At 38.9% G+C, this 24,460-nt stretch overlaps 1 protein-coding gene across 1 annotated transcript in view; it reads left to right on the top strand.

Annotated features, from left to right (window-relative positions):
• LOC122877905 (inactive N-acetylated-alpha-linked acidic dipeptidase-like protein 2) overlaps positions 1–24,460 on the top strand; it is a 586,509-nt gene that overhangs the window by 323,836 nt on the left and 238,213 nt on the right. Inside the window, exons 8-9 of the mRNA XM_044200096.1 lie at positions 1,253–1,372; positions 9,939–10,071. Coding sequence (XP_044056031.1) covers positions 1,253–1,372; positions 9,939–10,071 — 253 coding nt within the window. The remainder of the gene's footprint in view (positions 1–1,252; positions 1,373–9,938; positions 10,072–24,460) is intronic.

Raw genomic sequence — 24,460 nt, 5'->3', positions numbered from 1 at the left:
GGTCATAAAGTCCAAATATGTGTCCATTCTTCGATTATTTATATTCCTTTGGTCCATAAGGGTTCACTGATCAAAAGAATCAAAACTTCTTTTCATAAAAATGAATCCAAGTTGAAATAACTTAAACTATGAAATAACTGTAAAGGTAAAATAACCTTAGGTAAGGTGTGCTACCGATATTTTGATACGGGTCTCTCTCTCTCTCTATCTGTGCATCGGAGCTAGATCAAATTAATGATTCGTAATGATATGTTATTCGATAGCCTAATTTTTATACAAGTAATATTCATACTGGTTTAAATAAACAATCTGATAGCATTTCCCATCTTTGCTGAGCAAGAGTTTTGTGCAAAAGCAATTAAAGGCTTGTCACAAATATAGGCAAGTTGAGTTCAGTGAACCAAATAAAAGCCTGGGCTATTAATTGAAGTTTTATGTAAGTAGCTATATAGTGTATGTTTCAGGGTGCTAGTTTCAGTTGCTTGCCAGCTATTTGCCACCTAATTTAGTTAACATATATTGAGAGATGTAATACTAGCTAATGCAGTGGTAACTTTGTGAGAAATTGAGGGGACAGGGCATGTGGTGACAAATTGTTGTTCCTAAGTTACGTTTTTGCTTGGTCTTGACTCGGTTTCAACCCCTTAAAGTCTTGGTCTTGTCTCGGTCTCGATACACTCTGGTCTTGGTCATGACTTGGTCTCGGTTTAGGTGGTCTTGACTACAACACTGACGGCCAATATCTCCAAAACTCGGAAACTTACACCAAAACAATCTAGATGGATAAATAGCACTACAGGTAAGAGGAAAAAGTATTTGATTTTGAGGTGAACTGTCCCTTTAACATGGGCAGACAAAGTTGAACTACTAAACAAAATAAATAAATAAACATAAAGTACAAAATTAGCAAAGTTAAAAGTGGAAATCTGCTCAAACTAAAGATAAACCAAATCTGACAAAGCAATCCATTTTAACTCTCGGAACCCGACAGTTTTCAATACTCCATGCTACGGGCACATTTCTGTCAGTACTCAGAAAGTATTGAGGTTCGATTCCCTGCCCTAATGCAGAGTAAGGTCATACACAGAGTATGGATAAACCAGTGAGCACACAGATGACATGTGTGCATATAAACACACATACGTCACCTGACATCTAGGTGGCATATTATGCACAAACATCCTGGGAAAGGGCATTTAATGATTTTAATAACTGCTGGTGCCTGAGCCTCTGTGCTGTTTCTCCTCACCAGGGGGAGGTGGTGGATGTCCAGTACGGCAGTGTGGATAACCTGAGGAAAGCCAAAGATAGCCTGAACCTCACCAACCAGATTGCTGTGGTCAAGCTTGGCCAAGCACCTTTGCTGTACAAGGTAAGGTCAAATCAAAGCTCTGCAAAGTGTGATTCAATGCTGTACTTGAGATCTACTTGATATTATAATCCTGCAGCAAGAAAAATATTCACACAGACCGAGGAATAAGATCTTTTGATCTTTATCTTAAAAAAATAAGTGCAAGGTATGACAAAAAAAAAAGATTTCATATAATGAGGGGGTTTAAAACTGAGTTTCCAAATGATCTTGGGTATTTTAATTTACTTGCACACAGATATAGCTTGCTGCCCTTTTGAAGAAATTAAATACAGCTTGCTGCACAGGGATTTTTATACTAACGTATATGGCTAGTCATGCTTCACTAAATCTTTATATTATTTTTGCCATACATTTATCATACCTGACTCCTGTATCTGCATCTCTAAAGTGCAAATATCTCTGAATCTCTTTGCCTTCATAAGAAAAAACATTAGCAATGCATTGATTGATTAGGCTTGTTTCTGCTTGGATGTGTACATTCAGCTCAAAGCAGTTTTCCTATCAATGATACATGTGCACTTCAAGCTACAACAATTAACTTAAAATTATGTGCCTGTATATATCAAATGTCTAAGAATAACCATATGCTTGAAAGCTCTGGGAAAACTAATAAATGGACCTTGAGTTGGGATTGTTTTATTGTTGTTGAAACTATTATTGACTCATGACTCTGTTCATAGCAGAATAATGGCTTTAGCTACAATAAGAGATGAGACATATACAAGATAAAAGATACATTTATTGATCATTTTACAACACAGGGTTGTATAATGAGATTTGGTTTTGTGCTTCCCTTTATACCACTCAAAAATGATATACAGTAGATCAGTGAATAAATAAGTCATAGAAATTAAAACTTGTTTACATGGTGGAGTGCTGACAATGAATTTAGTTCTCACAGCCTGAGGGAAGAAGCTGCTCTGAAGCCTGGTGGTACAATAGCAGATACTTCTGTATCTCTTTCCAGTGAAGAGGCTGTGGCTGGGGTGGGTACTGTCTTTTAGTGTCCTTTGGGCTCTGCGTAGTCACCTCATCTCACCGATATTACTGATGCTCGGTAGGTTGGTACTTATAATCTTTTGAGCAGTTTTAATCTCCTGCTTCAGAGCCCTCCGGTCCTGGGCCGTGCACATCCCATGCCAGTTTGTGATGTTTCCAGTCAGGATGCTTTCTATTGCTTCCCTCTAAAAGTTAATAAGAACTTGGCACAGGAATTTTGCCTTCTTAAGTTTCCTTAAGAAATACAGCCGTTTCTGAGCTTCCCAGGAACTTAATATTATTCACCTGCTCCACCTCAGCTCCACTGATGTGACAAGGGTGCGTGTCTGTAAACTCAACGATCAGCTCCTTGGTTTTGCTGATGTTGAGCAGTAGCTTGTTCTCTGTGCATCACCCTGCAAGATTGTTGATTTCTTCCTGATATGAAGTCTCATTGTTGTTTGTAATCCTGCCGATGATGGTGGTGTCATCCGCAAACTTCACAACAGAGTTGTCTCCATGTCGGGGGTTGCAATCATGGGTGTACAGCGTGAACAGGGGGAGGATGAGCACACAGTCCTGGGGGGCTCAGGTGTTGAGCACTAGAGTGGAGGAGATGTGACCGCCAATACGAACTGTCTGGGGTCAGTTTGTAAGTCCAATATCCAGTTACAGAGTGTGGTACTCAAGCCGAGCAGAGTGCTACATTTTCCAATCAGTTTCACAGGGGAGATTGTGTTGAATGCTGAGCTGAAATCACCAAACAACATTCTGGTGTAGGTGTTGTTGTTCTCAAGGTGTGTGAAGACTGAGTGGAGGGCAGTGGAGATGGCATCCTCTGTGGATCTGTTGGTTCTGAAAGCAAACTGGTGAGGGTCCAGGCTGGCTGGGATGTTGTTCTCTATGTGTTGGAGAACCAGTTTCTCAAAGCACTTCATCAGAATGGAGTTGAGAGCCACAGGGCAGTAGTCATTTAGACTAGACATTGCAGTCTTATTCGGTACAGGGACGATGAAGCTAATGGGAACACTTTCCTGTGACAGTGATAGGTGAAAAATATCAGTAATGACATCAACTAGCTGATTGGCACATGTTCTTTCTTCAAGTACACAGCCATCCGCTGTGGATGTTATCTGGAGGTGGAGTAGACTTTACACCTGACTCCAGCATAACATAGCTCATCTGGTAACGTTGCTGTTGAGGTCTCTCTCCAGTCTCTCCATGCAGGATTCTTCACCTCTCCATTCATCCAGGCTTTCTGCTTGGGGAATGATTTTATTGTCTTAGTGATCACCACATCATCAACACATTTGCTGATGTATGATGTCACTGATGATGTATATTCCTCAAGATTGATGTGGTTCTCCTGGGTGGCGGCATCTCTGAACATGAGCCAGTCTGTGCACTCAAAACAGTCCTGTAGAGTTGCTGTGGCTTCATCTGTCCACACTTGGAGAAGCAAGGAAATATGGTCTGACTGACCAAAATGGGGGTGAGGGAGAGCTTTGTAGCTGCCAGAAATGTTTGTGTAAACATAGTATAGTGTATTTGTTCCCCTGGTGGGGATGTGGACATGCTGGTGGAATGTAGGTAAAATAGTTCTAAGGTCTGTTTGATTAAAATCACCAGCTACAATAAAAACACCATCCGGTTGTTTTGTCATGTGACTGCTGATGATCGCCTACTGTTCCTGTAGTGTGTGTTTTTTTTTATTCTGGAGGAATGTAAACAGCAGCAACAAAAACACTGGTGATATCTCTGGGCAGATAATATGGTCGGCATCTTGGGGAACAATGTCCATCCACTTTAACTACATTTGAGCACCAAGCATTATTGATATAAAGACAGAGTCCACCTCCTCTCATCTTACCGGAGTCTTGTGTTCTGTCAGGACGGAACAAGCTCTTAACCCGTTGAGTGCGATAGCTTCATCCGAGATGTTGTGATACAGCCAGGTCTCAGAAAAGATGAGGGCATTATCTGATTTCCCGTTGTTGAGAGTCTCATCTCATCCATTTAATTTTCCTGCGACAGGACATTGGCCAGGAGTAGACTGGGTAGTGGAATAGCCTTAGGTCCGACCTGGGTTAGCTTAGCTCTTATGCTGCCTCTCGTTCCTCTCTTCCTTCAGTACATCAGAGAACCGTGCTGACACTGAACTTACAGAGAGCAGATTGTCTGTTGTGTTAATGCTAATAGGTTTATTATATACATACAATATATCATGTTTCAATACTACTACTGCTTCCTGTGATATAAATATTGGAGTTAACGTTGTGTGTCCTTATGAGTGTATTAACCATTTAACTATAGTCATGCTCATTCATGTAGCCTGATGAAGAGAGACCGAAAAGTAGAAAGTAAATTATGCACATGAAAAAAAAGACAGACTACTTTTATTTTATGTGGACATGACTGATATAACATTTCAGCCACAGATGGTCTTCCTGAGGTCAAAGTGAAAAAAGTGAACACACCTGGATTTAATAGGCAATTCATGACGAAACACATAATGAAACATCATAATGTTCTAATTGGCCTAAATGGGTCCTCTGATATTAGACTGTTAGATTAGAGACTGATTTTGCCACTTCTGTAATCTTATTGTCTTCATTTGATTGGAGAGACCTGGACGTGGTGGGCTCACACCTGATCTGTGGGCAGTGGCGGACTCAGGCTGTTTGAGGGTCGGGGGCGAAAAAAAATAAAAAGGGCACCAGCTGTGTGCGGTGTACTTGATTGTATCCACAAAGTTGAAATGCACTTATTGTAAGTCGCTTTGGATAAAAGCGTCAGCTAAATGTGATGTAATGTAATGTAATCACAAAATCTCCATCAGTGGATGTATTTTGCTGTTGAAAGTTCTGGGAGAAGCTACTACCTTGGGTTGAGACTAATTTGTCAAACTTCTATGTTTCACTTTTAGCAGTTTAATAAATACAGGGTCTGAATTTACTAGAAAATCATCAAACTATATTTTTCAGCTGTTTCCTCTGCTTTATTCATTTAACATTACTCTACTTCTGAATATGAGGTTAATGATAAATGACAGGCTAATGAGCCATAACAGGAGTAAATGGAGATTACCAAAAAAAGGAAAGGAAATGTTTAAAGCGGGGTCACCATACTGCATTTACATTTACACAGACTTTTAAAAATCCATTAAATCAGACTGCACCTCCTGCCACATGGGACCCTTCAGCAACAGGCTGCTGACCCATTTTTACTCCTCGCCCACAGTTTGTGAAAAATTTGATCAGGTGTGCTTCATAATGTCTCTGTGTGTCAGCAGCTGAGAGAAATGATCGCCCTTTACATATAAATGGGGAAGAATGATTGATGAACCTTGTACTCTCACTAATGAGTGTGTGACGGTGATTGCAGGCCTGATGTTACACATAGAGCTAGATTCATATTTGATACTCTCACATTAAACACATATTTTGACCATGTTATCTTAACTCATTTTGGTTCCATTAGTACCAACCAATTTGAGAATCACAATATAGAATCGCAACATGATCATATTTCAGTATATGTCATATTCCTGCAGTTATTTAAAAATACATTATACAATGTATAGATTCTTGCTTCTCAAATACAGTGGTGTGAAAAAGTTTCTTGTTTTTTTGCATGTTTGTCACACTTAAATGTTTCAAAAAATTTGTAAACAAATTTAAATATTAGTCAAAGATAACACACGTAAACACAAAATGCATTTTTTAAATGAAGGTTGTTATTATTAAGGGAATACAAAATCCAAACCTACATGGCCCTGTGTGAAAAAGTGATTGCCCCCTAAACCTAACTGGTTGGGCCACCCTTAGCAGCAACAACTGCAATCAAGCGTTTGCGATAAATTGCAATGAGTCGTTTACAGCGCTGTAGAGGAATTCTTTGCAGAATTGTTGTAATTCAGCCACATTGGAGGGTTTTCGAGCACGAACTGCCTTTTTAAGCTCATGCCATAGCATCTCAATAGGATTCAGGTCAGGACTTTGGCTAGGCCACTCCAAAGTCTTCATTTTGTTCTTTTTCAGCCATTCAGAGGTGGACTTGCTGGTGTGTTTTGGATCATTGTCCTGCTGCAGAACCCAAGTTCGCTTCAGCTTGAGGTCACAAACAGATGGCCGGACATTCTCCTTCAGGAGTTTTTGGTAGACAGCAGAATTCATGGTTCCATTTATCACAGCAAACACTTTCTCACACCACTGTATGTATATTATACTATAATTCTAAGACATACATGTCCATGTGAATGGCAGTCATGTGTGGTCGTGTATGTCTTCTGTAACCACGTTCTTATGAAAGCAAGTGCGCAAAAGCATGCATTTTTTCATGTGAATGTGTATGCATGTCAGTGTATGCAGACCACATGGCTTGCCTACAAACCATATGTGTGAGTGTTGCACATGCATGAACATCTCTGCATTACAGTGTTGTAAGTGGGTGATTGTGTGTATTTTCAGTGTGCATATAATTGAGTGTATTATGTATGTGTGTGTGTGTGTGTGTGTGTGTGTGTGTTTGTGCGGTGTCCCTGTTTTCCAGTGAAGGACAAAGTTGTGATGAGAGGAGAATGACCGTGGCTGGTGTCACATATTCAATAAAATAGTCATCTACGCTCATAAAAAACAAGGACGCTACATCTTCTATGGACAGCAATGAAATACTGCCAGCATACAGTGGCAGCTGCAGCATACTTCCTGCCACCCAGCAACTATTCTCTAATATTCCCAGTGATGTTGGTTAAATAAACAGCAACACAGTATGACCTTTTATCATCATGAGGAAAACAACCAGTCATATCAACAAAAATGTACTTCAAAAAGATAATAAACAAGAAGTCACTTCAGTATTAATAAATGCACCTTCTTCTCTCTGATTAATATTAGACAATAAGCATTCCACATATAGCTAGTTGCGGTGTCTGGTAAGAATCTAAGCAGAACAACATCACAGTACTGATGCACATGGTTTGACTGACAGGTGATCTCTGGGAAGTACAGTGCAGAAACACAACAGAAATGACACTGCTTTCACACTAATATTCATTGCAACAAAGACACACACACAGAGCGGTAAACTAACAATGCATTTTTCTACCCAGAAATGCTTGTAAACAAACATACAGCTACTACCCACTGCATTCCACTGCTTGCACACATGCTTTTTTGGGAGTAATGAGACAATCAGACAAAGAAGCATCACTGAAAATGTGATCCTTGCAAAACCATTGATGTCCAGTAGTCTACAACTTCCACAATTAGTCCACTAAAAATATAATGCATATTTAGGAATGGACAATATGGATAAAATCCCCTATCATGGTAGATGACATTCTAATATAATGATACCAACATACTGTGTATTGTGATAGTATTTTCTCCTGGACAAATCAAATGATAAACTGTTTATAGATAAAATATCCAGATGGAAATGTGTGTTTCTGAATGATGGGTGATTCAGCAAATACCTGACAAATCAATGTTCTTCATGAGATTGATGCCAAAATCATATAAAAATCAAAATGACATTCATGCTCATTGGTTTGCAACATTGTCTGCAATAGCCCAAAACACCCAGAGATATTAAAGTGACAGCTACTCACAGTATAAACAGTGTGAAGGTTCACTATATATCGTCTCACTGTATATCATCATATCGCCCAACCCTATGTACTGAATATGCAAATAAAGTATTTTAGTTTTATTCTTCTTACCGTGCTCTATAGAATACTGCCAAGGGTAAAATGGTTTACCCTCACTACATCGCTTATTTGACTGTTTACACTAAACGTCAGGAGCTGAAATCCGATCTGTGCATCTGTTCCCCACAGTTCATACGCAGCATTTACAAGTACATAAGTCCTAAAACAATATACATTATGCTAATACAAGTATTTGCAGGTGAAAACAAAAACTACTGTATGTACTCTATTTTCTGAGATAGCCTATATTATTGAAGACAATCTGATTTCCTTTTTTGTGAGTTTTGCTAGTTTTTTGCATTATTTTATTTTTAGAAATTAATATATGTTATGAAAATTGAAATAATCAACATTTTTATATTAACAATGGATCAAATGACTATTGTGGAAGGGGGCAGTCTTAGCAGTCTTAAACCACAGAGGCCCTGTTCAGACCTGGTATTAACACGCGTCTTGGTTGATCCGTTCACAAGTGGACAACTCCAGGTATGTGAGTTCACACCTGGCATTAGAGTACGTCTCCACGTGCATCTCGAGTGACCGCTTGTGATCGGATCTCACTTCCCTGCTATATAATCGAATAAACACCTAGGCTAAATCATTTCTGTTTGCAAATGTGTTGTTGTTTTTAACCTGAATTTGATGAATTCACTGTTTAACAGACCACAGATGAGACAAGAATTAGATTGGGAAAATGCCGGAGTGTTTCTGGGGACCGGGCCTCACTGATGACTGTACAAAAACACAACTTTATAACATTATTCACTGATTTTGGTGAAAATGGATCATATTTTATGGAGAAAATATTAAATCAGAGTTCTCCTTTGTGAAACATTACGAATTTATCAGAAAGACTGAGTGAATTGTGAAAAGTCTGTTTGATAAGTTAATTTACATTTTAAATAACTGACCGCTAGGCAAATAAAGTCTTCACCTACTGTCAGAGGAAAATCTCTGTTAACAGATTGCTAAATTTAACGGAGCCGAGCTTACCGGTAAACGTCTACTCCTTCTAAAAGGTCATTTATGATTTCTTACGACTCATAAACAGACAATAACTTAACCTAACTAACAGACCTTGTTTAGTTTCATGTAGAAACTATCGGTAGAAAGAAAATAGTTCTACGTGAAACTGCACACAACAAAGCTGTGGATTATTATTATCTGATTTCTGGAAAGAGACATTGCTGTTAAATTTTTCAAATGTATTTTTTGGCATTTTGAGCACCACAAGCCGAGTGCCATATAGTCCCATTATATTCAAAAAATGCAGACATCTCTATGGCCGATATCTCCAAAACACAGCAACTCACACCAAAATAATCTAGATGGATAAATAGCACTATAGGTAAGAGGAAAAATATGTATTTTTGATTTTGGGGTGAACTCTCCCATTAAGCTCTGTGTGGTGTTTTCTTTTGTTTTGGTTCTCTGGCCAACTAATTTGCTGTTCAGTCTTACCGATTTCATCAATCCTGTTTCCAGCAGCAGAAGAGATCTCTGATAAACCATCTGTACTCTATCTGCCCAGCACCAAATGAGATAGAGAGACAAAGTTATCAACTAGCTGGTGAACATAGTGAAGCATTTACCCACTTAAGAGCCAGATATTTTCCTCAGGATTTTCTGGAGATATATGTGTAAATTGTCTATTTTTTTGCTAACAAATATGCCTTAACAACTTTATATGTCATAATATGTCAGTGTTGTTTTCATCTTGTTCCAAAACAACCAAAGTGTTTCCAAGTGAAAGTGTATTTTAATAAATTTGGTGTGTAGGTGTGAGTAGTCGCTGTCTTTTTCCCACTTTCCCAATTTGGCACTGTAAGCGTCAAATTTTCTTTCTTACTCATTGTACCTTTGTGTGTGTGTGTACAGCTATCCCTACTGTCTGAGCTGGGTTTTGGAGGTGCTCTGCTTTACATTGATCCATGTGACGCTCCCCCTGGCCGCCACACCTGGCATCAAGCCTTCAGAGTCACCCTCAACCCTGGAGGAAACCCTGCCATTGGTGAGTGTATGTGGCTCAATGACCAGAGTGTATTTTTATGTGTAAAATCCATTTCTACCTGCCTATGCAAGTTTGGGAACACAAGTAAAAATGTCTGGATTGGTAAGTCGTCATACTACAACAGGGTCACAAACTATAATCTGTATGTCTGAGAATATATTTTACAGTACTTATAACTCTCCTGTTGTTATTATGCTCATCTGTATAATGTTTCTTATACAAAAACTGTTTATAATACTATAGCACATACAGTATAATAATACTGGTTAAAACCTGGGTCTTTGACAATTGACAAAAATATAACATATTAAAGCTAGGGTGGGTAACTTTGGATAAACTAGCAAGAGACAGCTAGATTTTTTAAGTATCCAACCTTGTTGTCAGACACTTAGAATAACAGCAGTCAGCAGTCAGTGGCAAAAACAAGCACTTTAAGTGGACGTACTTTGACAAGCACATTTGTCCACAGCAGCCATTGCGGTCCGTTTCGCAGCTGCTGGCTGAGGAGTAGAGCCAGAATATTTTGATGAATTAATGGTTTATTTTGATCCAAACCAGAGTTGGTGATTGTTGGAACAGTGGAAAGACTAACAAAGATGGTTTTAGTGAGTTTTATTTTGTTTCTGTCTTGTTTGAATGAAGTGTGTTTTACAATGATCTGCAAGGTAAAATTACAGTTTTTCTCAAGGAGTCTGGTATGCCGTAGCGGCCATTTGTTTTGGTGTGAGATGCTGGTGCGCTAGTGCGACATTTAGTGGCAGTGATTGTCGCTTACAGCTCCTTTAATAGACATATTTTGAACACCACCTTGAATTTGCAGTTTATCCGCATTTCATAGAACTACACATTCTATACTAAGTCTATACTAAGCCCTGATTCATGGTGAAACAAAAAATACAGTTTAGAGAACTTGATTACAAGACACTGTTTCCCACTATGATGAACCAAAACTATGAAAAATACAATTGTATTAAAGCTGTACAAGCTACCTTTCTTCTTATATAACATTTGAAAATTTCCATGGAATTAGTCTCCGCCATATTTTGTGGGAAATAGCCACTACTCTCTAATAAAAGATCATTTTATTAATACTACCAATTTAAGCACAGCTCAATTCAATTACAGCTCTCTTTGGAATCTAGTCAATGCCTGAAACTTACTCACATTTCCTACCTTGGCCTCAGGCAGAGGAAATTATATCTCTCTGTGTCTCTGTGACTCTTTTCTACTGTATTTATATCACCCTCCCAAGATGGATGACCTCTCCGACCCTCAGTTTTGTCCCTACTTCCTGTTTTTCAACCCGGTCTGGCCAATGGGGATGTGTCATTACCACTGAAGTATCTTTAGTCCTTGTATGAGTCCCAGTACCACAGTGGCAAGACCCAGTAGAGCCCCAGCATATGTCTGGACTGCTGTGTGAGCATGTGTAAGAGTGTGTGTGTGTGTGTGTGTGTGAATGTGTGTGTGTGTGTGTGTGTGTGTGTGTGTGTGTGTGTGGGGGGGGGGTGTTTAAGTGGAAGAAAGAGACAGATGCTGGCTGTCTAGTCTCTCACCAATCGCAATGCTCTCAGGTCCCCGGCGCTAATACAGCTCAGAAGAACAGAAGATGTGAAAGGGCACCTCATTACTCATATCAACCATACTTTATTCAGCTGCCAGAAGTGGCCTAGGTTAAATCTCTATTTTTTTAACTAAATATATTCAGTAAAATTAATAATAAGAAGACATGTCCAGCATGTTCTACCTATTAAGCCTGTAAACATGCATCTATCTGCAATTTCCATTAAAGATTAAAGTGAATTGGTAGTGTACAGTTTTCCTATACTATACTCTGAAACTTCTTTTTTCTTTTTTTCATCAAAACACCTTATTAATCCCCAGGGGGAATTAACATGTTACAGCAGCACAAGATGCAAAACTCCATTTCTGATATAATGACGGTCACCATTTTTTCTACATTTACATTCAGTAATTACCTTTCAATATTTTCATATCATATATTATAATATTTTTTATTGGCAGTGGCGGGGTCCGCCATTACCACGCTGGATCCAGATAGCAGACCAACCACGAGGGATTCACAGGACACAATTCATGCAATTTTATCTCATTAATATCACTGTCACTGTTTACTGTTTGCTCTCTTTACACCATATCAGAGCATGAGTTTGCTTGGTTGGGCTGTAAACACATACACCAGTTGCTATTCTGTTTTATTTCTGGCAAAGTAGCAGATGCTGCTACCATGGTAACCACGGGTGTTGCCAAAACAACTAGGACTGAAATCTTAAGGACTCAGCTTTAAGAGGCTGGACACATTATATACATTACAATACCTTAGTCTCTATAAAATAATTATGCAAATATTTGTGTTAAAATTTATGTGCAGAAATAATGAAATAATAATCCAGTACTGCAACTCCAAAATGGTGGTAACTGACTTATTAGAGCCCTACAGATGTAAAAACAGGCAGTTAGTGTATACAAGATGCAAGATAGATTTATTTATCTTGATAATTTTACAACACAGGGTTGTATAACAGCATTTTGATTGTAGTTCTATTTATGCTACTCAAAAACAAATGTTATGTACAAAAATTATATACAGTAGATTAATGAATATATAATAAGTCATAGTAATAAAAACTAGTGCTGAGGATGAATTTAGCTCTCACAGCCTGAGGGAAGAAGCTGCTCTGTAGTCTGGTTGTACGACAGCAGATACTTCTGTATCTCTTTCCAGACAGCAGCAGGGTGAACGAGCTGTGGCTGGGTACTACTGTCTTTTAGTGTCCTTTGGGCTCTGTGCAGTCACCTCATCTCACCGATATTACTGATGCTCGGTAGATTGGTACTTATAATCTTCTGAGCGGTTTTAATCTCCCGCTGCAGAGCCCTTGTGTTGGGCCGTGCACATCCCATGCCAGTTTGTGATGTTTCTATTGCTCCTCTGTAAAAGGGGGGAGATTGTGTTGAATGATGAGCTGAAATCACCAAACAACATTCTGATGTAGGTGTTGTTGTTCTCAAGGTGTGTGAAGACTGAGTGGAGGGCAGTGGAGATGGCATCCTCTGTGGATCTGTTGGTTCTGAAAGCAAAGTGGTGAGGGTCCAGGCTGGCTGGGATGTTGTTCTTTATGTGTTGGAGACACAGGGTGACACACAGGTAGTCATTTAGACTAGACACCGCAGACTTTTTAGGTACAGGGACGGTGGTGGCTGTCTTGAAACAGGTGGGAACGATCTCCTGTGACAGTGATATGTTAAAAATGTCACTAATAACATCAACAAGCTGATTTGGCACATGTTCTTAGTACACGGCCAGGGATGTTATCAAGCCCAGCAGCTTCACTCATATTCACTCTCAACAGGATCCTTCTCACATCCGCTGTGGATACTGACAGTGGCCGGTCTTCTAGAGGTGGAGTAGACTTTACAGCTGATTCTTTGTTGGGGAGATCAAAGCGAGCATAAAATGTGTTTAGCTCATCTGGTAACGTGGCCTCACACATGATGGGGGTACTCCTGCTTTTGTAGCCTGTGATGTGTTTGATCGCCTGCCACATGTCTTTGGTGTTGTTGCTGTTGAGGTCTCTCTCCAGTCTCTCCTGATGTCTCAGCTTTGCCTCCTTGATGCCAGCTTTCAGTCTTGCTCTAGCGGGGTTGTATGCTTCCTTGTCTCCTGACAGAAAAGCGTCTTTTTTTGGTTCTGAGTAGAGTACTCACCTCTCCATTCATCCAGGCTTTCTGGATGGGGAATGATTTTATTGTCTTTGTGATCACCACATCATCAACACATTTGCTGATGTATGATGTCACTGATGATGTATATTCCTCAAGATTGATGTGGTTCTCCTGGGTAGCGGCATCTCTGAACATGAGCCAGTCTGTGCACTCTGCTGCAGCTTCATCTGTCCACACTTGAACTGTTTTTACTGGTGATTTGACCATTTTTATCAGCTGGGTGTAAGTAGGCGGGGGAAGCAAGGATATATGGTCTGACTGACCAAAATGGGGGTGAGAGAGAGCTTTGTAGCTGCCAGAAATGTTCGTGTAAAGAATAGTATAGTGTATTTGTTCCCCTGGTGGGAATGTGGACATGCTGGCAGAATTTAGTTAAAATGGTTCTGAGGTTTGATTTTGGCATGTGACTGCTGATGACCTCATACAGTTCCTGAAGTGCATTTTTTTTTATTTGCATCTGGAGGAATGTAAACAACAGCAACAAAAACACTGGCGAATTCTCTGGGCAGATAATATGGTCGGCATCTTAACAATAAAAATTCTACATCTGGGGAATAATGTCCATCCAATATAATTGCGAGGAGCACCAAGCATCATTGATGCAAACATGGAGTCCACCTCCTCTCGTCTTACCAGAACACGCTCCGCCTGTCGAGTGCAATAGCTTCTTCCGGGATGTTGTGATGCAGCCAGGTCTCAGTAAAGATGAGGGCACAGCAGTCTCTGATTTCCTGTTGTTGAGTTAGCCTGAGTCTTATCTCATCCATTTTATGTTCCTGTGATTAGCCAGGAGTAGACTGGGTAGTGGAGTTGCCTTAGGTCCGACCTCGGTTAGCTTAGCTCTTAACCCGGCTCTCAGTAACACGTGCTTCAGTAATAAAGGCGAGAAAATAACAAATTAAAACAAAAATGTAGCAAAGTTCGAGGGAGCTACTGGCCGCCGCGTATATAAGTATAGGTGTACAGGTGAGTATAAATAAGAAATTCAAAATATATGAAAACTTATATAGTATTATATATATATATATAACATATTGACAAAATACAGAAGAAAATGTGTGTGTGTGTATGTATGTGTATATATTCACATAATATATTCCCACTTCTAGGTATTACGTTTAAAAGTCACAAAAGGTTTTGCATAGGCTACAGGTCAACTTCTAATGCATTCAACAGAAGCTACAAACAGTAAAAATCACATTTGCTCCCATTGTTACTTCTTTAATTTATAGTGAAAGTAAATTATTACAGCTACTCTAATCTGCTGCCTCCAGCTCTCTAATGCCAATTTGAGCACCACAGATGGTAAGTCTACTGCATGTGCTGTCACACAGTTTCTAATTTTTTTTTCCTTTATTGCAAATTATACTGTCCAGTATTCCAAACACATGCTTTCATATATAGTCAATAAAAATTATTGTTTTCATATATGTCAATGCAGCTGGTGCAATTTGAATGTGCTGCCTGTAACTTATCAGCTATTCAACTGAATAATACATGTGTGGTTCCAGATTTCAAAGTTGTTTCAGCCTAATTTAATTAGATTTCTAATAATGCAGGCATTTAATGGTCAGATTATTCAAAAAGTAATAGCAGTGATCTCAAATAAAATGTGGCCTTCATCTCTGATCATCGCTTGTAACATGAACACATAACATATAAGTAGACAAATAAGTAGACAGTAAAATGCTGAAAATGGCTTTCTCTCTTTCTTGGAAATGGACCAGTATGAAATGGATTTTTTTTATTTGTTTTTCATAGATTTTTCCAGAAAGATCATCATCTTTTGAGTCATTTCACAATTCCCATGTTTACAGTTCCTTCTACATGTGTGCAATAGATGCAGATTCCTCCCTAGTGTCAGAATGTAACGCCAGTGAGAGATAGGACAAACAATGCCACATGTGTCATCTGGCATAATAAGAATCAAATCTCTGCCCTTGGAATCCTGGATCCTGGAACCTCCCCACAACAAAGTATGGAGGTTATTTATATTACTGTTATTTTCTGTTGTGTCTTAGAAGGTAGTGGATGGCCGCCCACCATTGAGTCTGGTTCTGTCCAAGGTTTCTGCCTCTTAAAGGAAGTTTTTTCTTGCCACTTTCGGCAAATGCTTGCTCATGGTGGGATTTGTTGGGTCTCTGTAATTAATATTATAAAGAGTACGGTCTAGACCTGCTCTATAGGAAAAGTGCAATGAGATAACTTCTGTTATGAATTGGCGCTATATAAATAAAATTGAATTGAATTTAAGGTAGTTTATTAATTTAATTTAAGGAGTATTTGTGTAGTGTACAACTGACAGTGCTAATCATCATTACAACAATTCGCCGTACAGTATTGACATGACTGAACTGCAAAAGAAGGCTACTGTATGGGAAAGGATGAACATGTAGTAAAGATGTTTTTCACCAAGAACGTAACGGTCGTCATTTACTAGTACAAAGATAAACACATCCAGCCCCAACACTATTCCGGTTTGGATGCATGGCACATTTACATTGCTGTTACTGTATGAGTAAGATCTAAAACTTAAGATCTAATACATTATATAGTTAAATAGGCCATGATGACTACTCGCATTCTACTAAATATTTCGCTTTATCCTTTCTTGAGTTTCCCCAACTGTACAAATAAAGTACATGCAAAGTTTTCACGTTATATATTTTATTATACCTTTGGCATATGAAATGTTGCATTGTGAAATTATAGTGAAATGTCCAAGACCACACATCATATCATGTAAATTTTGAAACCTTACATATGCATAAATGTGAGTATATCACATGTGATGTGTGGTGTTTGACATATGAGATTACATGTTAAACTTAGGTCCCTTTACAAAACTCACATGTGAAATGAATATTGTCATATCTGAAATATAACAGCTCAGATGTGAAATATTATGTTTTAAATGTGTAAGAAACAACATGTCTATCACATGTAATATTTTCACATGAACTATTACACATCATGTGAAATATTTCATTAACTATATATGTGCAAATGAGAATTTATTGAGATATGATGTTCCATATGTGGTAAACATATGAAATGTATTTCATATGTGATAAATTCACATGCTTTTTTTGTATGGGCAGAATGAGAACATATCATACCACCCTTGACCTAACTGTGGTCAACCTATGATCTGCATAACACCCCTGCAGATTACCACTAACAGTCAGCTGCCTTTCTTCAACTTAATCTTTAAATGAGTCTTCACTGTGTCAAGATGGAAATTGGATCCAATAGTACAAAGAAGTAAGCTACACCATTATTCTATTCAAAATGCATGCTGTACTGTATGTTAATGGGAGCATCACTGCGTCTCCTGGTGGCAAGACAGAGAAGAAGAAGAATTCAGCACACTGAGTCATTTCGGGGTGGGCCTGTACTTCACACATACTCTGGTACAAAACAATCCGCTGCAATTTACTGAAATGTAGGCCATTTTTCCACACTTCATGTGCACTTATGTTGCAAGAACTGAGGCATTTCCTGCTGTTCTGTGTGACTGTTGAAAAGCTGTTGAAAAACACCTGTTTTGCTTAGTTTGAAATGCTTCTACCTTTCAGGCTGTTGGTGTTTTAAGAGCTTAAAAACCCACTCAATTCTCAGTGGTGTCAACAGCACCTCCCTTTTCAAACAGAAAAATAAGACACAAGAAGCTGTCAGGAGTGCTCCCCGGTGGAAATGCTGCCAGTGGAAGAGCTGTTTAGAGTAAATGTAATTCCACTGTTTGCCAGGGCTCTGTATAATGTTCCCCAGACTTTCCCCACCTCTCAGTTTATTGTTTGGACTTTGTTGTCTTCCTCTCTCCACCCTCTCCTCCTCCTTCCTCAGCTTGTTAATTTGACTGTTCCTTGTTGTGTATCACTGCTGTGTTGTCATACGCTGCCTGCTGAGACAGCCGCAGCCGCAAATCAAAGCCTCTGCCATCTCATACATACATCTTTCCCAATTCTGTTATGCAGTATGTTATGTATATGTGTATGCATGACTGTGTGTAGGTGTGGGTTGTCTATGTGTGTAGAAGTTCAAGAAGAACCGACTGTGTTTGTTGCATAAAAAAACTCAGTAAGATGGAAGACGTGTGTGTGTATGTTTGCAAGCATGCTGGTGTTTCATGGATGAGCATGTGCATATATTCATGTATGCGTCTTCCATGTCTTTCTTACATTCATGTGAATGTCACGTGTAGCGCTGCATGAATAAAAAAGAAAAAAGTAGTCTGCTGATTCTTGCAGAGCCCACAGTGTTTGGTTAGATATCATCGGCAGGTGTTCGCTGTCAGTTTTACTTCATGTCGCTCCAGCATTCATCTGGTCTGATATGCACCATGCTGCTGTAGCATTCATTTATTCTTGGATGCGATGCCACAGCTTGGATATTCTAGATTGCCCTATAGCTGTCTCGACACTTGGTATAAAGCTGAACCAGTGCCAACTCAAAAGTCTATTCTCTTTGGAGACACATTAAAAATGACTGACTGAGAAAACATTACTTTGTTTTGTTTGATCTGGTGTATAAAAGCTTGGTTAGGAGAATATAGATGAACAGCTTAGTTTGAGGAACACACACTTGAACAATTTGATCTGGGGTACACATTCATGGGGGAGGAGAAGCACACATTTGACAGGCAGTGAAATGCAGGGAAAACATACACATGCAAATATTATGAAAACAAGGAACACACTTATATCAGCCTAAAAAATGGCCCAGTTCAACCAACAATGTCTCCTAAAAATGATATTCCTCACAGAAGTCATAGGAACTTATGCATGGTTTAGCTCCCCTTCCTCTGCCTGGGTTCATTAACTTCAAATCTAGTGCAAACAGAGCAACGAGAGGTGCAGGTAGGGGGGACTGCACAATCCCACTAAGAAAAAGTGCATTCAGCCAGGCCATCTTTTCCTTAAGAGCATCACATCCATGGAATTCAGTATCACAATCAATTAGAGAGTCCCCATCATATTATTCATTTAAGTGTAATGTTAAGAAATGGCTTATTGAGAACCAAAAATGTCAACACTAATACTATTTTAATTTACCTTTAACATGACTACTGTACCTCTATCATCTGCTATTAGCTGTATTGGATATGCCTTTTAACACAATGTGGTATGTTTTTAACTATTGTACATATTGTATTAATTTTATTATCCTAGGATGCCTAACAACATCAGGCAAAGGGACTGCCAATGAAAATTAGCCTTTCAGCTAATTGGGGTGCATTTACATTTGCTTGAATGTTTAATTCATTGTCCCTTTTCAAATAAATAAATAGAATTAGAAACCCTGATGTTAATAAAAGAACATAATCTGGGTGGCATTATGTCTTGTAACGTATTTTCTGGTGCAAATGTTTTGATATAGTCATCATTTTTTGGATGGAGTAAATTAAACTGACATGGGCCATTGCAATACTGCAAATGAGCATCTAAAATGTGTGTTCATCATGTGTGTGTCATAGTGAAAGACAACTACTTCTGCATCTAGGATTCCTCATTGGGCCCTGACAGAAAGACCAGTTTTTCAGAATTGCCTTCACTTGTCCAGTTCTGAAGCATCAACAGCATGCTCAGAGACACCATGGCTGTTTACACTCCTGATCTCTGAAGTCTGTCTTTGGCCCTTCTGCTCAATTGTGAAAGCCTTCAAGCTATGAATGTTTGGGGTTCATAATCACCGAATCTTACATAGTGATCATCTCGAAAGACATAAATGCCTTGTGGACCACTTAGCTGATTCAGCAAACACTTGAGTTCTTGCAACATGCAACCTCACCAATTTCATAAGTTTTATGAAATTCATGAGAAGTGTATCAGTGCATCTTTATATGCTATTTGTCTGTTCATACTGTACAGTTACATACTGACATATCATAGCTGTTTTACATTTTGTACATTGTTTATCTTTATATATCTCTCTATGCACTTTCGATACATTTTGCACTATCTGGTTGGAACAGTTTACCCTTCTCTGAGGCTGGATTTTGCCTCTGGAAAGGTATCACAGCGGCAATATTTCTTCTCCTTCTTGACAAGTTCGAGGTAAACAGTATACAACAATGTCACACTGTTCCTTCCTTCTGCATTCTACCAGGAATGTGTTGCAGCATATATTTGATACACCAGTGCAGTGCCTTGCTGAATGATGGTGCATTATATTCTAGCAAAAATTGAGCCAGGTTCAACTTTATTGCTGGATGACCCTGTGTTGTCCACAGTGGTTACACTGAAATGAATGAAGTGCTACTGTCAGTCTGAATGCAGCCTTATTCGGATTTGAGCTGTAAAAATCACACTTGTTTGAAGTAGTCTTGACTGCTCGATAGTGAAATAAGACTATATTGAATTTATTCTATTCACATATAGAGAGAGTTAGGGAGTCCCTTTGAGCGCAGCATCATGACTGCTACAGATGCTGATTTTGGACATGTTTCTGTCCATCATAACAGTGAGGCAAACTGCCTGGAAGACATGCCATGTTCCAGGCTCATGAGAGAGCAGAACACAAGAGGGAAATAGACAGTGTTCTCCCTTTGTGGAAAAAGAGAAAAATAATTGTTTCTGGCACCTTTTTCTTATCAGACACCTCATGTTTTTTGCCAAGTTGTTGCCCCTGGTTGTGAAGCAATTTCCTCTGTTCTTTGGATGTTGCTGCCATGTATGTGGTTTGTCTTTCACTGATTTCTTTCCATATCCCCTTGCTGTGTTTAACAAATGAGAACTGCTGGTCATCAGCATGTGACTGCTCTCTGTACGTGGTCTCTTTGATGTTATATACCACTGGTTGTGCATATGGCTGCTATTGCAGAATAGTGTTTAACATGCAGCACCTCTTTTGCAGCACTCCTCTGATGTAGCCAAACAGAGAATGTTCAAACCATTTCCCCGTGTTAATTTTTGAACTGTTTGGCAGGTGGGTCTTTTCATCGGGTCCCTTGGGTTATTTAGAAACCTCTGCTGGATTCAAATGAACCCAATGAATGGAACATGTAGTCATTAGCATATTGATTTCAATACAAGGTTGCTACAAGACATCTATTTTTCCCCTTTATATGAACAATCATAGCCATGGTGTTTCATAGTGGAATGGAGCAGCGGTTGGTCCTCTGTCTGCTTTCAGTGATGAGAGTATCTGCTATTATTTCCTCTGGTGAAGGAAGAACAAAATAGGTATTTCTGTAGTCAAACCCAACCCTGTTTCCTAGACTTACTTTATGTTATAGTAAATATTTTGCCAAATAGGTTTTGTGTTGATTATTTTCACTGGCAATATTTTTTCCTGTCATGAAAGTGTTATGTTCTTGTACCGCACAAAAGAGAAGACAAGAAAGTTAATGTTGAACGATTCTGCAAAAAACCCGGATACCATTCAATGACAGTGTTTTCTCTACTTCCAATGCCAATGTTTACCTGCGTATAGTAACTATTATATGGTATAGGAAAGACTGGTTATGGCTATAAACTATGGTTAAGGTATCAATAGGGTTAGGCAACAAAAACACTTGGTTAGGGAAAGATTGCGTTAATGGTTAATTTCAATGTTAATTGCAGTTATGTGACAGGATGCAAACTCATGTCTCCTGCATAAAAGTAGATGTTTTGGTTAAATATTAAAAAAGTAAACACATCCTGTCCTGTGCTTTAAGTCACCGTTGACTTCAGTGTTTAACCAATAAAAGTATCTTTCACTAACACTAACCAAGTGTTTTGAGTTGCCTGAATACAACCATAAAACATTAATCATGCTTTAGTTGGCACAAGTGAATACTTTACTGACTGGCACTTTCAGATGTGTTCAGTACCAACATTTTGCAGCTTTTTCCAGATAAATTAAATAAAAGGGTCTCCAGGTTATGTTGGTAAAAATGTAATCCAGGTGGTGGCTGTTTCAAATTAGTGGTATAAATGAATATTTAAAGAAACATTTGTCACAACACACTTTGACTGCAACCAAAATTTTAGAGCGCCTTTCAAGAAATATTACAATAAATAAAGGGTCTGTCTTGCAGATGATTACAAAAGTGGTGTTGAGGAGTTTATAATTTTGATATTTTAAACTGTATCGAAAGATATGTTGATAATGGACGATTTGAGAAAACTACCCCACGTTTCCTGTTTCTCTCTGTGCTGACTGTCGAAATAAAGGCAAAGAGGCCCAAAAATACTCAAAGAAACATGCTGAATGCTCCAACTGGCTGGCAAAAAGGGACGACTATGGTTGACAGCTCAACAGTCAGGGCCCTCAGTCAAGCTGCGTAAAAGCATCAGCTAAATGTCTGAAAAAGCAGAATGTAGTGTTTTAATGTAAGCTGTTTTAATGTAAGCTGCATACAATGTAAGTATGTTTTTGCAACAGTGTCCTTAAAGGGTCTATAATCGATAACCACTGTATAACACATCAATTTGAATACAATGTGATAATGTGAAAGGGGTACAGAGAATTATCACCTGAATCGGCAACTCCCCTCTGCCTTTTTTTTTTATTGATAAAGCTCTAAAAACCCCACTGTACACTACCAGATCCAGACATTTCCCACAGGAGTTGACAGAGACCAAACACAGAGCCAAAAGAGAGTGGATATTGGACTTGCGTTCATCAGCTGGACACAAACACAACTCCAAATGAATGATTATGTGGCTCCATAACTACTGGATTTGTAAATAGGCAACTGTTTGCTAACAAGTTCAACATATCAACTTAAAAGGTGATGATATGTCATTACTATGTTCAGAACCTGTATTCTGCTGCCCCCAAGTGGCCAAAAAAAATTGCAGTTTTTTTTACATACAGTGCCGATGTTCTAGGTTGCTACAATATCAGCGTATGGCAACTACAGTTATGATTAAGGTTAGGGAAATATCACTATGCAATATGCAAATGTTAATTGCAGGTGCCATTAGGGACCTGAAACTCAGTCACCTGCATGAATATCAAATTCACTATACACCCATCCACTACCTCGACCTTAAGAGCACACTGCTCTCTGCATCGGCACTAAACATTGGCATTGACGTAAATTGTGAGGTGCAGAATCATCCAATATGAACTTAATTTCCAGGCTGGATATTTTAGAATGGTTCATTCCTACGCAAAAACAAAAATATAGTTTTTTTCTGGCCTTATTTTAAGAGATCTTGGATAATTTTGTTCCATTAAATTGAGGTTTAACTCAAGGAACCGGATTCATTTTGGGGTTTTTTGAAGCCTGAGTTAAGATCATAAAATATTGCATGGACGGTGGACAGTTTAGTTTTCATCATCCATGGGGGAAATGTTTTATTGCAAGCTGCTTGAACATTGCTAGTGGAATAACACACTCAACTTTATCATTCCTGCTATCCTCCTTTCTATGTAACACTGTTTCAAGTGGTAATACCCATGCAGCAACAATCTCAAAGTGACAAGGATAGCACTTAGCATCCCATCAAGTCAAACTTTACAACATGTCTCCATTTGAAGACAATTTAATCAGGATAACAAATGGAGTTAGCCCACGCAGTTCTCATGCTGCTCAAAGGGTATTCAGTATGAAGTGAAACTAGCACACTACGCCTGACCTCATCTTATTTCAAGGTGAAAACAAACTTTTTGTGAGTTCTCATCAGGAATTTGCTCACACAGTTTTCAGGAGAAAGTACTTTCTCTGTTCATTCTGCTGAGAGTTGGACTTTGTTGGATTCATTACAGTTAATTGGCTGTTTAGTGGGACACTACTGAACAGTTGAGTGTGGGAGCTGTAGCTGTAGCATTAGCATTAGCATCAGCGTGGGCTGAATTATGCATGGAGGTTAAAGCTTCTGAAAGCTTCTCCTTATGATTTATTAATGTCTGCTTGCAGATAGGAATGGATTAGGTGTGCGGCAGGGATACCAAATGATGACACATTCACAATGGTCACGGCAGAGGTATGTTACAAAACGGGATGGAAATCAAAGCAAAAAGGATGATATTATTCCATCGACTTCCAACATTTATAAAACAGTGGATGCTCACAGATTTTAAAGTTTCATACTTTGTGCATGAGACAGACTTTAAAACTGTGGGAAGACAAACGCCTCACCATGAGCAGCTCCGTTGAGCCCGGCAGAGGCTAACTGCTTTATGGTATGGCATGGCTTGATGTCCATATTTATTGAGTGGCCTGCTAGCTAAAAAGCAGCATGGTTCAAAACAAGAAAAGCATGTGGTAGAATTCGAACCAACATTTAGTTTGGAAAAGATACAGTTGAAAAGATACAGTTTTTTTTTTACATAATCTTTGTATTGCCACGATTCGCTAAAATCAAAAGTTGCACCTACTGTAATGTCACTACGCACATGTAACGATCTATATAGAATCTATTACAGTACCAAACTAGGTTCGGCTACATTATAAACAATGAAGGCAGTAAATAAGTGGAAAGTGGGGGGAACAGAAAATTGGTAGGGGGTCTGGTGGTCGTACCCCAGAAAATTTAGGAATTATTTCATTGCATTTGCATGCTCTGTCGCTCGCTCTCTCTGCCTCTGTCTCTCTCTGATGCCTGTATGGACAACCACTATGTAATAAACCATATTTGTCTAGTTTTGGTCTTGTACATGGGATAAATTGCTTTTTAACAATTACATCAGAAGGATGTACTCAATG

This window comes from Siniperca chuatsi, linkage group LG6 (assembly GCF_020085105.1).
Source record: "Siniperca chuatsi isolate FFG_IHB_CAS linkage group LG6, ASM2008510v1, whole genome shotgun sequence".
NCBI lineage: Eukaryota > Metazoa > Chordata > Actinopteri > Centrarchiformes > Sinipercidae > Siniperca > Siniperca chuatsi.
The sequence above is the reverse complement of the archived record's forward strand: the minus strand, read 5'-3'. Positions and strand labels throughout refer to the sequence as shown.